This window comes from Salmo trutta, chromosome 21 (genome assembly GCF_901001165.1).
Source record: "Salmo trutta chromosome 21, fSalTru1.1, whole genome shotgun sequence".
Taxonomy (NCBI): Eukaryota; Metazoa; Chordata; class Actinopteri; order Salmoniformes; family Salmonidae; genus Salmo; species Salmo trutta.
This window is the reverse complement of record NC_042977.1, coordinates 11,462,803-11,485,780: the sequence shown is the minus strand read 5'-3', so window position 1 is coordinate 11,485,780 and position 22,978 is coordinate 11,462,803. Positions and strand designations below refer to the sequence as shown.

Here is a 22,978-nt window from a genome sequence, read left to right as displayed (position 1 = left end):
AAGGGCTGGTAACTGTGACAGCATGGAATTCAAATGAGGAGATAGACAGATGGGTCAGGGGAGAAAGAGAGAATGTCCACTTGGGAGAGATGAGGATTCCAGTGCCACCACCCCGCTGGCTCGATGCTCTAGGGGTATGCGAGAACACGTGGGCAGACGAGGAGAGAGCAGTAGGAGTAGCAGTGTTATCTGTGGTAATCCATGTTTCCGTCAGCGCCAGGAAGTCTAGGGACTGGAGGGTAGCATAGGCTGAGATGAACTCAGCCTTGTTGGCCGCAGACCGGCAGTTCCAGAGGCTGCCGGAGACCTGGAACTCCACGTGGGTCGTGCGCGCTGGGACCACCAGGTTAGAGTGGCAGCGGCCACGCGGTGTGAAGCGTTTGTATGGCCTGTGCAGAGGGGAGAGAACAGGGATAGACAGACACATAGTTGACAAGCTACAGAAGAGGCTGCACTAATGCAAAGGAGATTGGAATGACAAGTGGACTACACGTCTCGAATGTTCAGAAAGTTAAGCTTACGTTGCAAAAATCTTGACTAAAATGACGAAAATGATACAGTACTGCTGGCTGGTGGAGTAGGCTAGCTAGCAGTGGCTGCGTTGTTGACTTTGTTTGAACGTGTAGCTGGCTAGGTAACCTCGATAGTTTCAGTACTACACCTTGTCATGATACAAAAGCAACTATGTAGCTAGCTAACATAACACTAATCAAGACGTTCCTTTGTAATGTATTTAGTTTCTACAATGCTGCTCGTCGGTAATAGTTGGCTTGGAATAGTTGGTTTGGAAAAATGGCGTCGCGGGGGACGAAAAATAGCTGGCCAGCTAACCTCGATAATTACTCTAAACTACACAATTATCAAGCTATGACAAAGACAACTATGTAGCTAGCTAGCTAACACTGCACTAGTCAAATCGTTCCGTTGTAATGTATTAGTATCTACAGCGCTGCTAGTCGGTAACGGTTGGCTAGCTAGCAGTGGGTTAGATGATGACTAGGTGTGTTGACTAAGTCTGGAGTCTGGACAACGGCGTCGCGGCTGGCTAGCTAACCTCGATAATTACTCTAAACTACACAATTATCTTAGATGCAAAGACAACTATGTAGCTAGCTAACTAACACTAACACTACACTAATCAAGTCGTTCCGTTGTAATGTAAACGGAACTCCCAGACAGTCCTAGCTAAAGTATTGGTTGAGAAATTGCTCTTTGCTGAGAAGCTGTGTTTCTTTTTGACCATTTTCATTGAAAACAATCACATTAAGGTACTTAATTGTAACCCAGACATTATTTGATATTGAGATAGAAATGGCTGCACTGGACCTACGCAATAAACATTCTCATTTTGTATTTCTTAGTAATTTGGACAATATGAAAAAAAGTATCACTTTGAAAACGTGGAGTAGGTTGTGTAGATCAATAAGAAAACATTTAGAATTTTAAGGTAGCAAAATGTGAAGACTGTGGAAAGGGTTAGTAGACTCCCACTAGCAACGATGGCATGCCAGCATACCGCTAATCTCAAAAGACAAATTTTTGTGTCAGATTTCTATAATGACATTGTCATTTAGCAGATATTCTTATCCCAAGCAATTTAGTGCATTCAACTAAGGTAGCCTAGGTAAGAGAACCATAATCAGTCATTGTCTCTATTAACCTCAATAGTCACTACCCTTTGAGCACAGTCAGTCCTTCGCAGTAATTAAAAAGGTTCCTTCCTTGTCATGATGATTAGGAGGGTGTGGGGATCGCTGTGAAGTCGAATGACAAATACCAATGCTTTACCATTTCAACTTTGACACACTCATTTCTCCATCTTTATTGCACAAGAGCCCTCTAATAACTGATTTGGTAAAAATTCACATAGGTACGCCCTTTATTAAATGTTGATTATTTTTTTATTCAGTACGGTACAAAACGGACAGTACTAGAATAATTTAGTGAAGCCGATGTTTATTTGGTTCACAGGGCCCAGCCACATCAAGTACACTTTTACACTAATTCCTATGTGATCACTGCTAATACATTAATATTGTGTGTCCAGTTGGATAGTATAACATGTTAACACAGCACAGTTCTCCCACTCCCCAAGCCACAGGACAACACCTGGGTCATGTTCAGTAGAGCACAATTACACAAAACGTTTTGCAAAGGTAAACAAAAATGTTCTTATTGGACAAGTTCTTGTGGTATATATATAAATGTTTCACTGTTTTATTACATTTTCTTCCTATTGAACATAACCCTGTTATCGTGGACTCTGTTAATACAGGTTTGAGACATTGACAACCACTGCAGTCTACATTGGCATGTCCATGAGCAGGCAATGCAAGTACACCTACATTACTAATGTCACAAATGGAACGGGGAGCGCAGTAAAAAATAAAATAAAAATCTAATCAATGAAAAGATGCTTGAATCCTAAATCTTACATCTGAAACAGAAAAGGCATTTCCCTTTTAAAGCCCGACTTATTTTCATGTAAGGCATAGATTACATGGGCAAAATGAATGGAATATATTACGTAAAACAAGCGCAAAGGAAAGAAGGTATTGTGTGGACTGACCACCTAGCGCTCCCTTTCCTGTTAAAGGCCCACTACTCAATTCCTCACGGTGACCCGATTATGAAAGACAATCACAAGCTTTTAAAATCGCACCAACAACAAAAACAGACCCCTCTAAATAGAAAGCTCTGGAAATGGGTTGTTTTTGCTAATATTTAATTGACTCCAAAATTGTAATTACTTAGTAAAAAGGCAAAAAGGTTTAATAGTTATTGAAGAAAAAAAAAACATTCGTTTTGTTTAAAACCCAGATTGTAATTCCTATCTTGTCACAAAGACAAAACAGAAATTGAGGAGTGAGTTACAGCTTACTAGTTAGAAATATACTACTTTATCAACATCTGATTTGTTAGTTTGAACATGGTATCGAGAGTTTAAAGGAGTTCCTTGCTACTGGCACCTTACAATTTGCAGAACATTTATGGGTCTTAATACACATTTGTTTAACTGCATTTACAATGCAAACCAAAGCAGATTGTTTTACTCTTGAAATAAAAGCAATGTTACGGAAAAAGGCACACCTGCTTATGGAGCAAGACCACTAAGACGGCTGCCCTCAAACAATACAGGATTTATAAATCATTACTGTCATGTACAATACTGAGATCGTGAGATGAAAGACAAAAAAAAAAAAAAAAAGTGTCAGTATTTTTTTGGACATGCATGCCATTAGGATTTTATGGGAGACAAAAATGGTCAAGGCCTCACATTCACAAGGTAGTTCACAGCAGCATTGTACGCCATTATTTTTGAGTCACTGCCAAAACTGTCACGATACAAGTCAAGTCACACGCTTGACAACTTTGAGACACAATGGATTAGCATGCTTAGAATCTGCGCTGTAAATACCAGCATGCACTGCCATAAAAATTATAAAACAGCAGTATATTAGTGGATAGGGTAGGTTCATCTTTTTACTAAGGAACAGTTCTGTCAACAAGGATTTCAGGTCTCACTTTAAAAACAACTACACAAGACATTGTAGATGCTTCAGAAACAATTTATAAGCAAACGTCTTGCTATATAAAAGGGTGGCAAAGCATTTGGCAAAAAGTCAGACGTTATTCATTGTGTGAATTCACTTTTAAAATAACTGAAGCCTCTACAAAGTTCTTATGAAAGGTTTATGAACGCTTTGTCGAGCATTTAAAGTAGATTAATGTGGGGACGAGTGGAAATGAAGTGGAAAAGCATACAAGCTCTTGCTAGGTTACAGCTACAAATAAACAACGACAATTGCATTGCGACTGAAATGACCAGTTACAGTACACTTGCCATTAATAGAACAGCTTCAATAAAACTTATTTTAAACCCAAAAATAGTTTAAGCCATCATCTTCACACATTGACTGTGTATATAATTATAATAATCTAAAAATGATCTCATAAAAAAGGTAAAAACTGCAAAATAAAAAGTGAATTGCACAGTCTTGGAACTTTCACAGTTAAGCAGCCAGGCCCTACAACAATACCACTGCTTCTGTGGTACGGTCCAGCCTCAGCTCCTCAATGGTAATTGAACTGCAAAGTTAAAACTACGAAACAGTTGCTTTTCTAATACATATAAAAACAAAAAAAAACGTGCTTGTTTGTGTAGTCAATGTCAAAATACTGCCAAAGCGTCTTCGGCAGTGCTGTGTGTGTTTGTCAGAGAATGTGTGATATGGTGTGTGTAATATGGTGTGTGTGTGTGTGTTATTCGGGGCACATGAGAGTATTCATTACACCGTCTCAATAGGCCTCTTGATGACAGCGCTGTATTTCATAGGCGCTCCGTCTGCCCTCAGCTGCACATCCACCAGACTAAAGATGGAGATCTCCTAGAAGGAGAGACCGGAACAAGACAACCCTCTGTTAGTGACAGAGGACACTCAAAATAATAACATTCTGTTGGCATTCAGCGTCTGGTTTAATATGGGGTTGGGCTTCAATGCTCTACTGTTTAAGAGAACCTGTTTAAAAAATGTCCTAGCGGTCTAGCGCCTTCAAAACAATCCAACCAAAACACTGTTCAGCTGAGCTCTTGGATTTGTATAGAGAGAACTGTTATTGTAGCAAATATGCTTAATCATTCAATGTATCATGGTTGGGGCCTCTGGAAACAGTAGTTGGAATGTAGCTCATCTACACTGGCTTCCTGTTAAGGCAAGGGCTGATTTCAAGGTTTTACTGCTAACCTACAAAGCATTACATGGGCTTGCTCCTATCTATCTTTCCGATTTGGTCCTGCCGTACATACCTACACGTACGCTACGGTCACAAGACGCAGGCCTCCTAATTGTCCCTAGAATTTCTAAGCAAACGGCTGGAGGTAGGGCTTTCTCCTATAGAGCTCCATTTTTATGGAATGGTCTACCTACCCATGTGAGAGACGCAGACTCGGTCTCAACCTTTACTGAAGACTTATCTCTTCAGTAGGTCCTATGATTAAGTATAGTCTGGCCCAGGAGTGTGAAGGTGAACGGAAAGGCTGGAGCAACGAACCGCCCTTGCTGTCTCTGCCTTGCCGGTTCCCCTCTCTCCACTGGGATTCTCTGCCTCTAACCCTATTACAGGGGCTGAGTCACTGGCTTACTGGTGTTCTTCCATGCCGTCCATGGGAGGGGTGCGTCACTTGAGTGGGTTGAGTCACTGACGTGGTCTTCCTGTCTGGGTTGCCCCCCCCCCCCCCTTGGGTTGTGCCATGGCGGAGATCTTTGTGGGCTATACTCGGCCTTGTCTTAGGACGGTAAGTTGGTGGTTGGAGACATCCCTCTAGTGGTGTGGGGGCTGTGCTTCGGCAAAGTGGGTGGGGTTATATCCTGCCTGTTTGGCCCTGTCCGGGGGTATCATCGGACGGGGCCACAGTGTCTTCTGATTCCTCCTGTCTCAGCCTCCAGTATTTATGCTGCAGTAGTTTATGTGTCGGGGGGGCTAGGGTCAGTCTGTTACATCTGGAGTATTTCTCGTCTTATCCGGTGTCCTGTGTGAATTTAAATATGCTCTCTAATTCTCTCTCTTTGTTTCTTTCTTTCTCTCTCTTGGAGGACCTGAGCCCTAGGACCATGCCTCAGGACTACCTGGCATGATGACTCCTTGCTGATCCCCAGTCCACCTGGCCGTGCTGCTGCTCCAGTTTCAACTGTTCTGCCTGCGGCTATGGAACACTGACCTGTTCACCGGACGTGCTTGTTGCACCCTCGACAACTACTATGATCATTATTATTTGACCATGCTGGTCATTTATGAACATTTTAACATCTTGACCATGTTCTGTTATAATATCCACCCGGCACAGCCAGAAGAGGACTGGCCACCCCTCATAGCCTGGTTCCTCTCTAGGTTTCTTCCTAGGTTTTTGGCCTTTCTAGGGAGTTTATTTTTTTTTACCCCCCCCCCCCCCCCCCTTTTCAATTTTGTCTCATCGCTGTAACTCCCCAACGGGCTCGGGAGAGGCGAAGTCACGCGTCCCACGAAACATGACCCGCCTAATCGCACTCAACACCTGCCAGCTTAACACGGCACGCCACAAGTAGCCAAGTAAGGTGCCCCCCGGACAAACCCTCCCCTAATCCGGATGACACGGGCCAAATTGTGCACCGCCCTATGGGACTCCTGACCACGGCCGGTTGTGGCACAGCCCGGGAAATAACCCAGGTCTGTAGTAACGCCTCTAGCAGTGCGATGCAGTCCCTTAAACCGCTGCGCCACTCGGGAGGCTAGATCCCTTTCTAGAAGCAGTAATTTCCGTAAGCCTAATGTGAGCTTGGGTGAGGCGATCTTGCGTTGAGGGAACAGTCGGATAGAAATTTAGTGAGACGTACCAGAGGGAAAAGAGAATGGAGGGAGAAGACCTGGGATCACTTGGCTAGGTTTCTTTTTTTGCAATGAGTCACTAATGCAAGGAACACTTAACGGTTGTCTTCGGGACAAAATGTCACCTGCCCGGTCGGGCGGCTACAAAGCAGATTGAAGATGCCTAAGCCTACTGTACGACTGAGGTAGAACTTCATTGCCCCTTAGCAGACATACCACACAATAGGATTTCACTTGGACTTTTATGAAATGTTCTAATCATTTTATAGGAAAACTATTAGATGCCGGTTAAAAAAAAGAAAAAAGTCATTTGGCACGATCCCTAGGTCTTACCTGCCGTACGCTAGGCTTCCCGGGTTCCTCTGCGGCCCACACCAGAGTCAACTCCCCCCTTTTCCCCACTTTGTGGAAGTGGAACGTCTCCAGGCCATGTAGACCCTGAAGAACATGACAACACAACTTAACACATCTCCAACTACACACCTCCGCATTCATTCTGTTAATCCAAAACAGGAGAATTATTTACTCCATCATAGCTCTGGGTTGTGTTCATCAGGGCACGTAACATAAAAATAAATGTTTTGCAACAGAAAACATAAATTAGTCCAGGTAGTCCCTCCCCGTTTCAGTCCATTTTCTACCGTTTGATGTCTATTGAATATGAACCTGATTTCATTCAACTTAGTATCCGTAAATGTCATTCAAATTTGACTAAAGCTTATTTTTTGTAGTTGTGTAGTGCAATAGTTGACAAATGGATGCGATCATGCCGTGTCAGCCAAGGTCTTGGGGTGTAAAGTTATGAAATGCCGACAAAATTTTTACGTAACAATTCTTCTCTCTCTCAGACCATTGTCGGACCTTATCATGTATATCATAGTACACGATAAAGACTATAGATTGGACCATAAAGCTTGATGTGGTATCTGATGGAAAGATTAGTCACTTATGAATGGTAACCTGGGTCGTGTTCACACGGCACAAAATTGAAGACAACTGTCAGAAATGGCCCGAAATAGAGAGGTTCTTTCTGACCTTTTCCAAAAAAAAAAAAAAGAAGAAACATTTGATACGGTGTGCCCCAAATCAGCAGCCGTCGTGTTTCGCACTATACGGACCCAAGCAGTAAATAAGACAAATCTCAAAATCAGATAATCTGGTACCGTCACAAAACTAATACTGCAGTGGTTTGAGTGGCACTCACTTTGCAGTAGATGCGTTTCTGCACCCCGTAGCGCAGCACAAGGACGTCGAAGGCCTGGTCCAGAATTCCCATCACCATGGCCTCAGAGTCCAGAGGACCACTCTCCTGCAAGGGGGGGGGGACGACAAATAACATTCTGCACATTGCCACACTTGGGTTGCCCTGAATGCAACACCAGGGGCCGAATCCTAACTGGAGATGTGAGTAACGGCCCTGGGTTCAAATAGTATTTGTTTTCTTTCAAATAGTTCAGATGCACTCGATTAAGGTTGCCTGGTACAATGGAACCAATAGACCAGTCCCAAAAGTACACCACCCATCTAAGACTAAGCAGGCTCAATTAAATGCTCATAGTATTTGAAATAAAACAAATAGTATTTCAAACCATATCTGGTATAAGGCCCTCAAATGCAACTCCGGACGTCAACGCCGGTTCCACTGGATTTTTTCATTGTTCCCCTCTAATCAGGGACCGATTTAAACCTGGGACACCAGGTGGGTGCAATTAATGATCAGGTAGAAGAGAAAACCAACAGGCTCCGGGCCTGATAAGGTAGGAGTTCAACACCCCTGCTCTAGTGGGAACATTATGCAGTGTCTTGGGTGTACCTTGACGAACACACTGAAGAACAGCTCTGAGCTGAGCTCCTGGACTCTCTTAGAGGCCGTCTTCTTGTCGTTGCAGTGGGACGCCTGCTTCTGCACCTCCTCCCCTTTCAACTCCAGGTGAGGACCACAGCCTACACAAACCAGAAATAGGCAAAGAATGTATTTTAAAGACAAGACAGGCAAAACGACACACACTGGAGTCAACTTGAACTACTTCTCTCTTACAGAGATGGCAGCACAACACCGTCAATAAGTAGTGAATTTCAGACAGACACCGGGACAAAAAAAAATAATCTGCTCAGATTCAGGGTGTTTTGGAATCTAAGGGACGCGTTTTGTCTTTTACCACATTGCTATTCCACCACCAGAGCCACATTTTCTCTGGGTGCTACCCCACAGCTGAGACACCCCTTGCCCTCGGTCCACCCCTCTTAACACAACGAAGCCATTGTCCTCTTAAGGGGTAAAACGCACACACAGCACAGTGTCTCGCCACCCACCCAGAGAGGCGGCCAGCAGCCTGTGGACGATGACGTCAGCGTAGCGCCGTATGGGCGAGGTGAAGTGGGTGTAGAAGGGTACGTTGAGGGCGTAGTGACGGAACAGGAGTTCCTCCTTCAACACCCCCGTACAGAAGTACATAGCCATCTGGGGAGAGAAGCATTCACATATCATTGGTCACAGTGACATTTCTAAAGTTGGCTCAAAAGCAAAATAGGTTAGAGAGAGAGTAGAAGGTAGCCTACAACAAGACCCCATTGACATGAACCAGTATAATACAAATACATTTGCTAAATGTTTTGGACATGTTGTTTGGCTAGCTGGGGGCAGCCCAAGAGGAAAACACATGGGGACAATCCAGATATACATAGAGCTAGGGCCCCAGTAAACTAGCGGTGGACTGATACAACCGATACAGGAAGCCAATGGAGGGACACAAGAAAGAGATACCAGCGATAGGACTGCTAAGGAAGCAGTATAGAGAGACGACGGTAGTGGCACACACTAACCTGCATTGGTCTGGAGCACATGTGGGTCAGGACCTCTTTCCTGGCGCTGGTGTACTCGTCATCACCAAGAGTCTCATTCAAACTTTTCTATTGGGGGGGGGGAGAATGCATTCCGGCTGAATTTATGTGCTTCAGAGAATGAGTGTGTACATTGTATATTAATATATGAGCAGCGATGTGGGGGAGATGGTAAGGACAAGGGACAAGTTAAAAAAAGAAACAAACCCACTTAAAACATACGTGAACATTTGTTTTAAAAAGTTGTATTCTGCATTTCTGTTATTTTTGAGTAGGCCTCCCATTGACAGACTTGTGTTTTAGAGTGCATGCTGGGAGTTGGAGATACCCACATGGAGCGTCCCGGCCGTGGAGAAGTCGATGTTGAGGCCCATCTGGTCGCAGAACTCCTGCAGGTCGTCCACCATCTTGGTCTGGGGCGGGGGATGGCGTCGCAGCAGGGCCTTGTTGGGGAAAGAGCGGTAGATCTGGTGGGCCGTGGCCATGTTGGCCAGCAACATGAACTCCTCTACCAACCTGGGGAGAGAAGACAGAGAGAAAAGCATTAAAAGAAAACTTGACAGGCAAGACATTCTATAGAATCGGATAGTATCTCCATCTGAGAGCACCGTCGCCGTTAAGCTCACTTTAATTCCGTTAGCTTGCTTAGGGAGCTGACTCTTTGGGTATGTATGCGCGTACACCTAGTGTACAAAACATTAGGAACACCTTCCTAATATTGAGTTGCACACCCTTTTGGCCCCAGAACAGCCTCAATTCGTCAGGTCATGGACTCTCCAAGGTGTTGAAAGCTTTCCACAGGGATGCTGGCCAATGTTGACTCCAATGCTTCCCACAGTTGTGTCAAGTTGGCTGGATGTCCTTTGTGTGGGGGACCATTCTTGATACACATTGGAAACTATTAAGAGTTAAATACCCAGTAGCGCTGCAGTTCTTGATTCAAACCGGAGCGCCGTCTCCTCCCTTTCATCTACACTGACTGACGTGGATTTAACAAGTGACATCAATAAGGGATCACGGCTTTTACATGGATTCGCCTGGTCAGTCTGTCATGGAAGGAGCAGGTGTTCCTAATGTTTCGTACGCTCGGTGTATGTGTATTGGTGGGGTTGACTTACTTGTTGCTGTCCCTGTACTGGTAGACATAGCATCCCTGGGGCATGCTGGTCTCTCTGTCTAGAGTGAAAGACAGCTTCAACTGCAAAAATAAAGGAGATTATAGTCATCATTCTGAGATTTCTCTCAGCCCTTTCACTACAATCCTCACTACTCCATCCACATGGTAAAAATAGACAAAATGTTTTGTGAATCTTTAAATTCAAAAAGTGTCTCAGGGTAGCAGTGCAGATCTAGGATCAGGTCCCCTGTTCATTCATTGTGATCTACAAGGCTAAAGTGATCCAATATCAGCACTCCTATTCTGAGACCTTCTGACTACAGCACAAAAATGGCATGACACAGCTGTCCTATACTATGCAGTGCCCTCTGACCTGGTCAAGGCGGAGGGCGCCGCCCTGGAAGCGCTGGGCACGGAGCCTCTTGGCAATGGAGTGCAGGTTGAGCACGGCCTGGTGGATCTCGTCCACGGGGTGCTCGGCGGCACAGGGGGGCAGCTCATCTGCCTGGAACAGCTTGTCGGGGGCCTCGATCATGCTCTGGGCGTGGTCGTAGCTCAGCTTGACGCACGAGCGGATCACCGAGCGACCGAACCACTCACTCAGGATCTAGAGGGGTAGAAATGGAGTGTGGTGAACGTGGCACACATCTGCATACAGTGCATTTGGAAAGTATTCAGACCCCTTGACTTCTCCCACATTTTATTACAGCCTTATTCTAAAAATGTATTAAATAGTTGTTTTTAAATCAATCTACACACAATACCCCATTACGACAAAGCAAAATCAGGTTTCTAGAATTTTTTTGAAAATATGTAAATGTGATATTTCAGTTTATACAAGTATTCAGACCCTTTACTCAGTACTTTGTTGAAGCACCTTTTGGCAGTGATTACAGCTTAGAGTCTTTTTGGGTATGAAGCTACAAGTTTGGCACACCGGTATTTGGGAGTTTCTCCCATTCTTCTCAAGCTCTGTCAGGTTGGACGGGGAGCATTACTGCACAGCTATTTTCAGGTCTCTCCAGAGATGTTCGATTGGGTTCAAGTCCGGGTCACTCAAGGACATTCAGAGACTTGTCCCGAAGCCACTCCTGCGTTGTCTTGGCTGTGTGCTTAGGGTCGTTGTCCTGTTGGCAGGTAACTTTCTCCCCAGCCAGAAGTCCTGAGCGCTCTGGAGCAGGTTTTCATCAAGGATCTCTGTACTTTGCTCTGTTCATCTTTCCCTCGATCCTGACTAGTCTCCCAATCCCTGCAGCTAAAAAACATCCCCACAGCATGCTACTGCCACCATCATGCTTCACCGTAGGGATGGTGCCATGTTTCCTCCAGAATGTTCTCCCATCTCCACAGCAGAACCATAGGGTTCTTGGTCACCTCCCTGACCAAGGCCCTTCTCCCCAGATTTCTCAATTGGGCCGGGCAGCCAGCTCTAGGAAGAATCTTGGTGGTTCCAAACTTTTTCCATTTAAGAATGATGGAGGCCACTGTGTTCTTGGGGACCTTCAATACTGCAGACATTTTTTGGTACCCTTCCCCAGATCTGTGCATCGACAGAATCCTGTCTCGCAGCTCTATGGACAATTCCTTCAACCTCATGGCTTGGTTTTTACTCTGATATGCACTGTCAACTGTGGGACCTTATTTATAAATGCACACGTCTTTCCAAATCACGTTCAATCAATTGAATGTACCACAGGTGGACTCCAATCAACTTGTCGAAACAGTTCAAGGATGATCAATGGAAACAGGATGCACCTGAGCTCAATTTAGTCTCATAGCAAAGGGTCTGAATACTTAAGTAAATAAGGTGTTTTTTATTTTGTATAAATTAGCAAACATTTCTAAAAATCTGTTTTCGCTTTGTCATTATGGTGTATTTTGTGTAGATTGAGGATTTTATTTATTTTTTAATCCATTTTAGAATAAGACTAACGTTAAAAAAAGTGGAAGACGGGAAAGGGTCTGAATACACACACACACACACACACACATACATACATATACTGCTCAAAAAAATAAAGGGAACACTTAAACAACACAATGTAACTCCAAGTCAATCACACTTCTGTGAAATCAAACTGTCCACTTAGGAAGCAACACTGATTGACAATAAATTTCACATGTTGTTGTGCAAATGGAATAGACAACAGGTGGAAATTATAGGCAATTAGCAAGACACCCCCAATAAAGGAGTGGTTCTGCAGGTGGGGACCACAGACCACTTCACAGTTCCTATGCTTCCTGGCTGATGTTTTGGTCACTTTTGAATGCTGGCGGTGCTTTCACTCTAGTGGTAGCATGAGACGGAGTCTACAACCCACACAAGTGGCTCAGGTAGTGCAGCTCATCCAGGATGGCACATCAATGCGAACTGTGGCAAGAAGGTTTGCTGTGTCTGTCAGCGTAGTGTCCAGAGCATGGAGGCGCTACCAGGAGACGTGGAGGAGGCCGTAGGAGGGCAACAACCCAGCAGCAGGACCGCTACCTCCGCCTTTGTGCAAGGAGGAGCACTGCCAGAGCCCTGCAAAATGACCTCCAGCAGGCCACAAATGTGCACGTGTCTGCTCAAACGGTCAGAAACAGACTCCATGAGGGTGGTATGAGGGCCCGACGTCCACAGGTGGGGTTTGTGCTTACAGCCCAACACCATGCAGGACGTTTGGCATTTGCCAGAGAACACCAAGATTGGCAAATTCGCCACTGGCGCCCTGTGCTCTTCACAGATGAAAGCCGGTTCACACTGAGCATGTGACAGACGTGACAGCCTGGAGACGCCGTGGAGAACGTTCTGCTGCCTGCAACATCCTCCAGCATGACCGGTTTGGCGGTGGGTCAGTCATGGTGTGGGGTGGCATTTCTTTGGGGGGCCGCACAGCCCTCCATGTGCTCGCCAGAGGTAGCCTGACTGCCATTAGGTACCGAGATGAGATCCTCAGACCCCTTGTGAGACCATATGCTGGTGCGGTTGGCCCTGGGTTCCTCCTAATGCAAGACAATGCTAGACCTCATGTGGCTGGAGTGTGTCAGCAGTTCCTGCAAGAGGAAGGCATTGATGCTATGGACTGGCCCACCCGTTCCCCAGACCTGAATCCAATTGAGCACATCTGGGACATCATGTCTCGCTCCATCCACCAACGCCACGTTGCACCACAGACTGTCTAGGAGTTGGCGGATGCTTTAGTCCAGGTCTGGGAGGAGATCCCTCAGGAGACCATCCGCCACCTCACCAGGAGCATGCCCAGGCGTTGTAGGGAGGTCATACAGGCACGTGGAGGCCACACACACTACTGAGCCTCATTTTGACTTGTTTTAAGGACATTACGTCAAAGTTGGATTAGCCTGTAGTGTGGTTTTCCACTTTAATTTTGAGTGCGACTCCAAATCCAGACCTCCATGGGTTGATAAATTGGATTTCCATTGATTATTTTTGTGTGATTTTATTTAAGTCATTCAGATCTAGGATGTGTTATTTTAGTGTTCTTTATTTTTTTGAGCAGTATATATATATATATATATATATATATATATATATATATATATATATATATATATATATATATATATATATATATATATATATATATATATATATATATATATATATATATATATATATATATATATATACACACATACATATACATATACATATACATATACATATACACACACACACACACACACACACATACATATACACACACACACACACACATATATATATATATATATATATATGTGTGTGTGTGTGTATATGTATATGTATATGTATATATACACATATACACATACATACATACATACATACATACATACATACATACATACATACATACATACATACATACATACATACATACATACATACATACATACATACATACATACATACATATATATATATATAAATAAAAATCCATGCAATACAATTACAATGCAGCCATCTGATAGAAACAGTGCCACAGCTTCCTGTTTCTATGGCCACACTAGCATACTTAGTATGAAGGTGTTGTACCTTGCCCTCAGGGGTGATCTTCCAGATGACTGAGAAGGTGAGTCTGTCAGTCAGGGGGTTTAGACTGCACAGCTCCTCACACAGCAGACGAGGCAACATGGGGATCACCTGGGAGTGGAACAGGCCAACATCAACAGTTAACTTAATTACCAGCTGGGCATACAGTATCTAATAGTCAGAACTTACCTGCTCCAATAATACATTCATTCATTCATTCATTATCAATTGACTAATACATGAATAATTTAGTAATAACAAACGAAGACCTTTTGAACCATGTAGACACTGGTGGCTCGCCGACTGGCGATGAAGTCCAGCGCATTGCCTTCTTCCACGAAATAACTCACGTCAGCAATGTGGACACCCAGCTCAAAGTTGCCTAACAAAGAGAGAACATTACAGGAGAACTTTGTCATTGATGATTTCCACAAGTAAATACAAACATGAGTAAATTCAAAAACACGTCTGCATTAATAAACCATCAAAATTGCATTCCCTATGCTTTATTTCCAAAAGGAACACAAAATGGCTTACCGTCGGGCAGTGGTTTGCAAGACAACGCATCGTCCAGGTCTCTGGCGGTAGCTGGGTCAATTGTGAATATGCATTCTTTCCTGAATGGAAAACAATAACTCAGCATATGAGTGTTGTCTTCACTTGTTCAGTTGTGTCAAATTAGTACTTACAAAAAGGCAAAGACAACAGCGCAATACACATGTACATTGAGTGGCTCCATTGGAATTGGGCATGCGAGAGCCTTTGTGTACGGCGTCAATAACAACTGAGGGAGTTGTGTCTGAGAACGGACGACTTTCTGATATGGATGCCGTATTTGTGAGCGTCCTCTACTCACCTCAGGTCTCTCCTGTTGCCGAACTCCTCAGGGGGGATGGTCCAGGGCAGCTTCTGGGGCAGGCAGCCCAGCACCTCGACAGAGAACTCAGAGAAGTCTACGTCGTACTCTATCAAGATGCCCTCGGTCTCCGGCTCAATCTCCCCGGCCTGGCCCAGAGTCTTAGCAAGTCGACTGGGGGGGGGGGGGGGGGGGGGGGGGGAGATAAGGAGGACTGTCAGCATCTGATAGATAGGGGCAAGATGTGTGCTTCGATGTAACTTTATGTAAGTGTGTATTACATAGCTAATGAGTGTTGTAGAGCTGATCCTCTAGAAGCACAAGTGCATCATCCCCTACTATAATTCACAGACAAGCACTTACACTCAGTGGGCAGGTACACCACTGTTCACCAAAAAGGTTAGCTCCCACAGACAGTGAGTAGTGTGGCCGTGGTTTGCAATATAAAGCAGGCAGACAGAGGCATTCAGTTACATTTCCATTGAAAGTTAGAATGGGCGAAACGAGTGACCTAAGAGACGGAGCGTGGTAGGATCGTCTGTGCCAGGCGCGCCGGTTCCGGTACCTCAAAAACGTCCGGCCTCATGGGACTTTCACTAGGGCTGTCCATGACAAAATTAAAACCTTAGGTCGACAGCTCGTCGTCTGTTCTTTTGACCAATCGATTGTATTTTATAATCTTGTCGGATGCTTTAAGCGCACTGTTTGATGAAATTATTAGGACAGACAAATTACTTTAGAGGGAGTCCAACCGCAATTGACTTCATTGTGGCGGGCTCAGACTTGCTGCAATGTTAAAAAAAACGATCAACTAAAAACAAGAAGCGGCTCCAGGGGGCACGCGATCACCAACACTTTACAAGTGAGGAGTGGAAAAACATTACTTGGTCCAATGAATCCCCGTTCCTGTTGCGCCATGCTGATGGCAGAACCAGGATTTGGCCTAAGCAGCATGAGTCCATGGCTCCATCCTGCCTGGTGTCAACAGTACAAGCTGGTGGCGGTGGTGTTATGGCATGGGGAATGTTTTCCATGGTACTTGTTTGGTCCCTCGATACCAACATTTCCATGCCCTGAAGAATTCAGGCTGGTTTAGAGGCGCGGGGGGGGGGGGGGGGGGGGGGGGGGGGGGGGGTCCGACCCTGTACTAGATGGGTGTACCTAATAAACTCTAGAATTATTTTACGAGCCATGAAGTCAAACACTTACGAGTGAGGGGAAGTATAAACGAGCAAGACACATAATGCTACGGGGTAGGGATACAGACAATTCCCTACAGTGACTCGTTACATACCCCTCGGCAAAGTTACTGTCGTCTGGCCAGCTGGTGATGCGGACGATGAACAGGATGTTGGCGTAGTCTCCCGGGCGGGAGCAAAAGTCGTGGGGGCAATCTGGCAGGGGAACATTTACCCGTGGCACGCGGTGGTCGACAGGAGAGAACATGGCAAAGGGCTTGTCCGGGAGGAACTTGAGGAAGCCTGTGGCGGCCCGCGAGTGCTTCTGCTCCACTATGTACACCACCTAGGAGAGAGAAGGCGCAGATGAAGAGGACACAAGGACATCGATTTTGACTAATGGGAAAAAAAAACTAAAACAAAGAGAAGTGAACCCTGTGACAGAAGGATAGGTGCAATTGTTAATGCAATTGTTTCTATAGAGCTAGATGTTTCTTGGAAATAAGTACGTTTTCTTTTAAACTGTTTGTGACTAGAAGTAGGTCTTTCTTCATGCAATAGCACAGCAGCCATAAGGATTCATTTTCAAAATAAAAATGCTTACCTTAGCAGTCCTTTGGAGTATCTCTTTTTTAGTTCCATCTTCTGCAGAGGAAGAACAGCTAAATTAATTGGGGAAAGTGCTGGAAGATATCAGTGTCGATTTCCTATTTTTGTCAAATGGATTTGCTCTACACAGTTTTGAGAACTTTTGCCATAAAGGTGTGTGGTTTCATTAAACCTGCTGAGGGGAAATCCCTGTACCTGTGGCGTTGAGGCTGATGTTCTCCACCCTCTTTGCGAGTTGTTCCTCAGCTTCAGTCTCGGCTTCCACAATGACATCAGGACTGGGGGGGCGTTTGGTCTTCTTTCCTGGTGTCTGGCTCCTCCCAGACTGGGTCTCTGGTTCGCTCACGCCTTCGCTGTCTGACTTCACAACCTGTACACGCACAACCACTTAGTTCTGTTTTTAGGATAGCCACTGTGCATCAGCAGTGTTGGAGACGATCTGACTTGAGCCAGTTTTGGTCTGTTTGTAACAGTATAATTAACCTGGCAGTAGTGATCGTCGGGTTAGATGGAATGGTCTATGTGCATTGTATTTGAGCAGAAGGAGTACAAAGGGGGCCTCAGTCAGAAAATATATGTGCTTGTGTGACGTGTAGGTGGTCTTTTGCCGGTGCAACATCCAGTGAGGTGAATAAATCTAGCTTGAACCTAACAGCGGGTAAATGGTGTATATTATGAAGAGCATGACAAGTTATTGCTTCAGTGGATATAAACGAGTGGTTCACAAACTTAAGTGCCATAACCAGAAGTCGTTGGTCATAACCATTGACAGTTGGTCGTAACCCACCTAAATCCACTTGAATATTCTTGAATGTAGGGGAAACACTGATACTCCTATTACATAGCAGTGTATATGATATAGCTGCTCTAGCAGAGTGTACAAAACACCTGCCCTTTCCATGACAGACGGACCAGGTGAAAACTATGATCCCTTATTGATGGCACTTGCTAAATCCGCTTCAACCAACGTAGATGAAGGAGAGGAGACACACTAAAGGACTTAAGCTTTGAGACATGGATTGTGTGTGTGTCATTCTGAGGGTGAACGGGCAAGACAAAATATTTAAGTGCCGTTGAACGGGGTATGGTAATAGGTGCACTGCTGTGTGTCAAGAACTGCAACGCTGCTGGGGATTTCATGCTCAACAGTTTTCCGTATGTATCAAGAATGGTCCACCACCCAAAGGACATCCAGCCAAATGTACAAAACTGTGGGAATTACTGGAGTCGACATGGGCCAGCATCCCTGTGGAACGCTTTAGACACCTTGTAGAGTCCATGCCCCAACGAATTGAGGCTGTTCTGAGGGCAAGAGGGGGGGGATGCGACTCAGTACTAGGAAGGTGTTCTTAACATTGTGTACAGTGTATTTTCGCTGAGGCGGAATCTTCCTCCACGGAGCTCACCTTCCACTGCTCCTGAGGGAGAACTTGCACCACTACTACATCCCCGTTCAGGGCCCTGTTGCGGGCTGCGGTTCCATCCAGGAAGATATCCCGCTTGCCATCCTGCAGATGCACAGTCCCATTAGACAAACATTACTGCCAACACCTATAAACTACTGTATATTTCTATTGAAACACTCACCGGTGCTGCAATGAAAGCCTCGTGGTACTTTTTGGGGTTGATTCTTATGGATCCCTGAAAAAAATATGGAAATGTTTCTTAGTAGCTTAACTTGTCACGCCATCGTGTTGGATAATCTTTGACCGATAAAGCCTTAGGTAAGAATTTTCTGATCTTTGGCAAACAAGTAACCATTTAATTAGTGTGGTTATTTGGTTTGATACAATAATTCACACCAATCCTTTTTTTTTATATGAAGGTCTAGTCTTAGAACGTCTAGTTTCACCTGAATGAGCTCTCCTCTCTTTAGGCCGTGGGAAACGTCCTCTGTGGTCATGTACGCTTCAAACACTTGCTTCTTTGATCCTCCCTGGCTTCCTCTAGTCTTCTTACCCTTGTCAGAAGGTGTAGTAACACCTGAAGATGAAAATAGAAGTCTGATTACAATCCAACACCTACATCTTCAACTGCAAATGCAACTGTTCGCAAAAGCTTGATCACATATGACAACTTTGAGGTCAAGGTAATTCAAAAAGTATATTCACTTAATCAAGACCATTTTTTACCTTGTGGTTGCATGTTATTGGATTTGTTAAGGGGGGATGTTGACATGTCTGCATCGAAGTCAGGATACATGGGCCCACCTCTCTTGTTATCTGCGTTGGTCTTTGGCACATTCTTCTTCTTGGACTTCTTCTTCTCTTGCGCCTGAGCTGGGAAAGATGAGAAGGCGTTCGGCGGGGATGCTCCATAACTCATGTCCTTGTTCCCTTGGTTACTTGTGGGCACTTTGTAAACATGGTCTTTGTAGTCTTTATTTCTTATCTGTTGTTGCTGCTGGGAGTCCCTCTGTTTGAGGGAGGCAAACTCCTCACCGGACTCCACATCTCCATCCTGACTGGTGTTGGTGTCCCTCCTCTCCCCGCGTCGCTGCTTGTCAGAAACCCCCTGCCTCCTCTCCGGCTCCTGCAGGGCTCCCCGACTATTCAGCTTGTCCATGTACAAGGACAGAGAGCTCTCTTCACCTCCCTTACCTTTCATAGGCGAAGGCGAGAAGTCACTCGAGTCAGAGCACTCGATAAACGCCTGGTCCCTTTTTCTCTGCGGTATGTCTTGTTTTTCGCTGTATGCTAATCCCTGCCTCTGTTCGCTCGGCCCCCTCTCTTCCCCCTGTTGTTGGACATACTGGTCCAGGTAGGATCTGAACTTGCTGCTGTGATGCTGGCTGAGGAGTCTGGCATAGGCATCTTTCTGATGAGGGACAGTGGACTGGCTTGGTCCACGTTTGCCATCCCGAGGCCTGTTGCCTCCCTTGGATTGATGAGGAGGATCCATTTGCCTAAGATACGTCCTTGCTCTGTGAGAATACTGCCTAGATGACGTAAAAACAGACAACTTTACCGGTGTTAGAATGAATGCATTAGCAATCTAGTTATCAATGCAATACATTATTCTGGTGAGCACTGCTTTATTAGTCTTCCAGGGCAACAAGTTAGAAGAGAAGCTGCATCTAGGCCTGTCCTAAGTATAGTTAAACAAATGGCCTACCGAATGTAAGAAATTTTAAGCAAAGACAAATTAAATTTGGGGTAAAAGTAGTTTAAGCCAGTAGACTACACGGTCCAGTACGGAGTATCCGCTAAATACATATTTACGGTGGATCTAACTGAGCAGAGCAGGTAGCCTACTTTTTGAAGTGACTTGTTTGACAAACATCACATGATAGGCAAAACTGAGCCTGTGCAGACCACGAAAAACAAGACGTTTACATGCCATAGTATACCATCTAAGAGCAACATATCCCAGGCATCTTATCTGAGTTTCTCATAACCGGGATGGAAGTTTTCAGGATATTGTAAACGGGATATGATGTTTATTAAATGCGACAACTCAAACACAGAACACTTGAGTATCCCGAATAAAAACAGGATATTTGTATGTAAACGTGGTCATTTAGTAGATGATCTTATCCAAAGCCACTTTGATCTTAAGATAGCCAGCTGAGACAACCACATATCATTGTCAAATACAGTATACAAACATTCCATCCCACCTAAACAATTGATAGCATTTTGCAACAAAAAAAAACATTTTAATACACAGCTAAAATCTATGAATTAATGTGAAAATATTAATATTTTAGACATGAAGGTACCCATAAGCAAACATTTCAGTGGAAAAAAACTGAAAATTGGTGGATATAACAGCGTTTCCAGAAATAAACTCTTCATGTATACAATTATACAGATACGTAGATAGACTAGTTAGTTACCACTTAGAACAATTTGTTAAACTGAAAGGCTGCTTTGTCTAGCTAGTTTACGTTACCTCCAAGGTTATTGGGCTCCATCCCTCTATCCACACTGATGCAAGGCTCTCCAACCCTGTTCCTGGAGAGCTACCGAAACCTAATCTAGCGCACCTGATTCTAACAATTAGCTGGTTGATAAACTGAATCAGGTTAGTTAAAACGACGGTTGGATTGAAAATCTACAGGAGGTTAATGTTAGCTCTCCGGGAACATGGTTGAGAGTCCTGCACTGACGTGTGGTCAGAGATTTTGGCCAAGTTGACACAGCTGTAAACACTAATTTGATTTAGCCACGCATGACATTAAGTTATTTGCTAACTAAGATCATGTAATTTAGCTAGTTAACTAACTAGACTCACTACCTAACGTAAGTCATACTAGAAACACAAGCAACCTCATACACCTCCGTTCTTATTTTCACTCAATTATAGGTGTCGATTATCAATTTTCCTGAGTCATGTCATGAGGCTGAACTAAATATCCAGTTAGCAATAGTAGCTATTATAACTCGCCAATAGTGCTTCTGTTCAGCGCTAGCTATTAAGTTAGTCGATATAACCAAACTTGAACTTTGTATAACAAGTCAGCTGTAAATGATAGTTGGTCATACGAAAAGTAGCTAGCTATAAACAAGACGACATTACCTGAATGCTGTCCTGCTGTTGTTCGCTTCGTGAAATCGATTAGGTAGCTTTTGCTAGCTAGTTAAATTACTAGCAAACATTAAACTATTTCCGGGGGTTGGGTCAAAGTGCATGCTGGGAAAGAAAGTTTACAACGCCGTTCGCGAAATGGTCTATGCTATTTGGGATCCTTGGGACGACCCTGCCGCATTGAAGTTGACATGTACAATGGTTAGTAAGTCCAAAACATGTATTTTTTTTTACATTGTTTGCAAACTGATGTGTGATGCATATTAATGCCAAAATAACATGCAAAACAGGTAACATAACATTTCGTTTTTTGCTAAACAGGTGGTCCTTCTTCTATGTTCACCCCTGGTAATCAACTCATCTAGCTAACTACAGTAGCTAGCTAATTTACTAAAGTATTTGACACTTATGTTTGTGTTTGACAGCATACCACTGTGAGAAAAGACGCTGATGGCCGTACTGTATAAATGTAGCCCCGTGCACGAAGTGCAAGTTATATATATATATATATATATATATATCACTGCTGCCTCTGCCAGCCCTCTAGATACAAACCAAGAGACTATGCATGTGTGTGTGGGCACACACGGAGTCACACAAGATTGAATGTTGTGCAGCATAGTGGTAAAAAGTACAAAAACACATTAATTGCGCCACATCAAATAATCAAATATGAACATTAGCTATGATTTCGAGCAAGGGGTGGGGGTTTATTGTTGAGCAGCAACTGTGTGTTTTAAAAAAAAAAAACTAAAAACAATCAATTCCAGCAACCCCAAAAAAATAGCATGCCGTTACACAAGACATTGTATTATTGTGGGACATCAGCTCCCGTCTGCACACAGTAGTTGCTGCTCAACTCGATCATAAATCATGGAATTGAGTTTAGTCAGCTACCTGAAGCCTAGACTATCATTACTAGGGACACGTTCCTCAGGCTTTGCTGACGCCTACTAGCTCCTACAATGCCCGGATAGCTATTTTTCCTTTCAGCTAACCACATAATAATTTATAGAATTCTGTCAGTCAATCACGTGACTCACAACCTATTTACACTTTCACAATTTGGACACTTGAATAAATGTTTACAAAGGCAATTGTTGCTTATTTGGTTCAGTTCACTGTTGACTAATGTCTAGCCTGCTCATTTAACATTTAAGTAACTTAGCAGACACACTATCCAGAACAACTTACAGTAGTGAGTGTATACATTTTCATACTGGTCCCTCGTAGGAATCAAAACCACAATCCTTGTTACACACGCAACGCTCTACCAACTGAGCCAAATGGGACTCAGACTATGCCGTGAGGATGGGACCATCAAGTCTGGGCGTCTCTCAGTTCACACGCTTTCTGACTCTTCCGTAGGGCCCACTCAGGTAATATACACAAAACAAATGTCAAATATTGTATATGGACCTCTCTCATCTTTTTTTCTTGATCTCTTACTCTCTCTCTCTTCCTCTGTCTGT

General features: G+C 44.1%; 1 protein-coding gene across 3 annotated transcripts; it reads right to left on the bottom strand.

Moving 5' to 3' along the window:
* Window positions 1-1,885: 1,885 nt before the first annotated feature.
* dis3l2 (DIS3 like 3'-5' exoribonuclease 2) lies at window positions 1,886-21,601 on the bottom strand. Of its 3 annotated transcripts, none has more exons than XM_029704225.1 (21): window positions 21,498-21,601; window positions 19,109-19,914; window positions 18,829-18,959; window positions 18,564-18,617; window positions 18,383-18,484; window positions 17,172-17,346; window positions 16,972-17,012; window positions 16,484-16,713; window positions 15,190-15,363; window positions 14,871-14,950; window positions 14,603-14,715; window positions 14,337-14,444; window positions 10,695-10,928; window positions 10,323-10,402; window positions 9,537-9,720; window positions 9,187-9,273; window positions 8,677-8,824; window positions 8,177-8,307; window positions 7,568-7,672; window positions 6,697-6,801; window positions 1,886-4,388 (listed from the first exon to the last, which is right to left on the bottom strand). In XM_029704225.1, exons 2-21 carry the CDS (start codon window positions 19,875-19,877, stop codon window positions 4,290-4,292), a joined length of 3,150 nt encoding a protein of 1,049 aa, XP_029560085.1. In that variant the 5' UTR covers window positions 19,878-19,914; window positions 21,498-21,601; the 3' UTR covers window positions 1,886-4,289. The 3 variants fall into 3 exon arrangements, with proteins under 3 accessions (XP_029560085.1, XP_029560087.1, XP_029560086.1); XM_029704227.1 differs by having other exon boundaries at window positions 16,972-17,009; XM_029704226.1 differs by having other exon boundaries at window positions 19,109-19,937; window positions 21,498-21,589.
* Between the last annotated feature and the right edge of the window lie 1,377 nt (window positions 21,602-22,978).

Bases quoted from the DNA above. Each gene is read 5' to 3' on its own strand.
- dis3l2 (XM_029704225.1), bottom strand. From the start codon at position 19,877: ATGGATCCTCCTCATCAATCCAAGGGAGGCAACAGGCCTCGGGATGGC. The intron at 17,013-17,171 runs GTACAGGGATTT...CTTCCTCTGCAG, and splicing joins CATCAGCCTCAACGCCACAG to AAGATGGAACTAAAAAAGAG. The intron at 9,721-10,322 runs GTAAGTCAACCC...TTCTCTCCCCAG, and splicing joins CAGTACAGGGACAGCAACAA to GTTGGTAGAGGAGTTCATGT.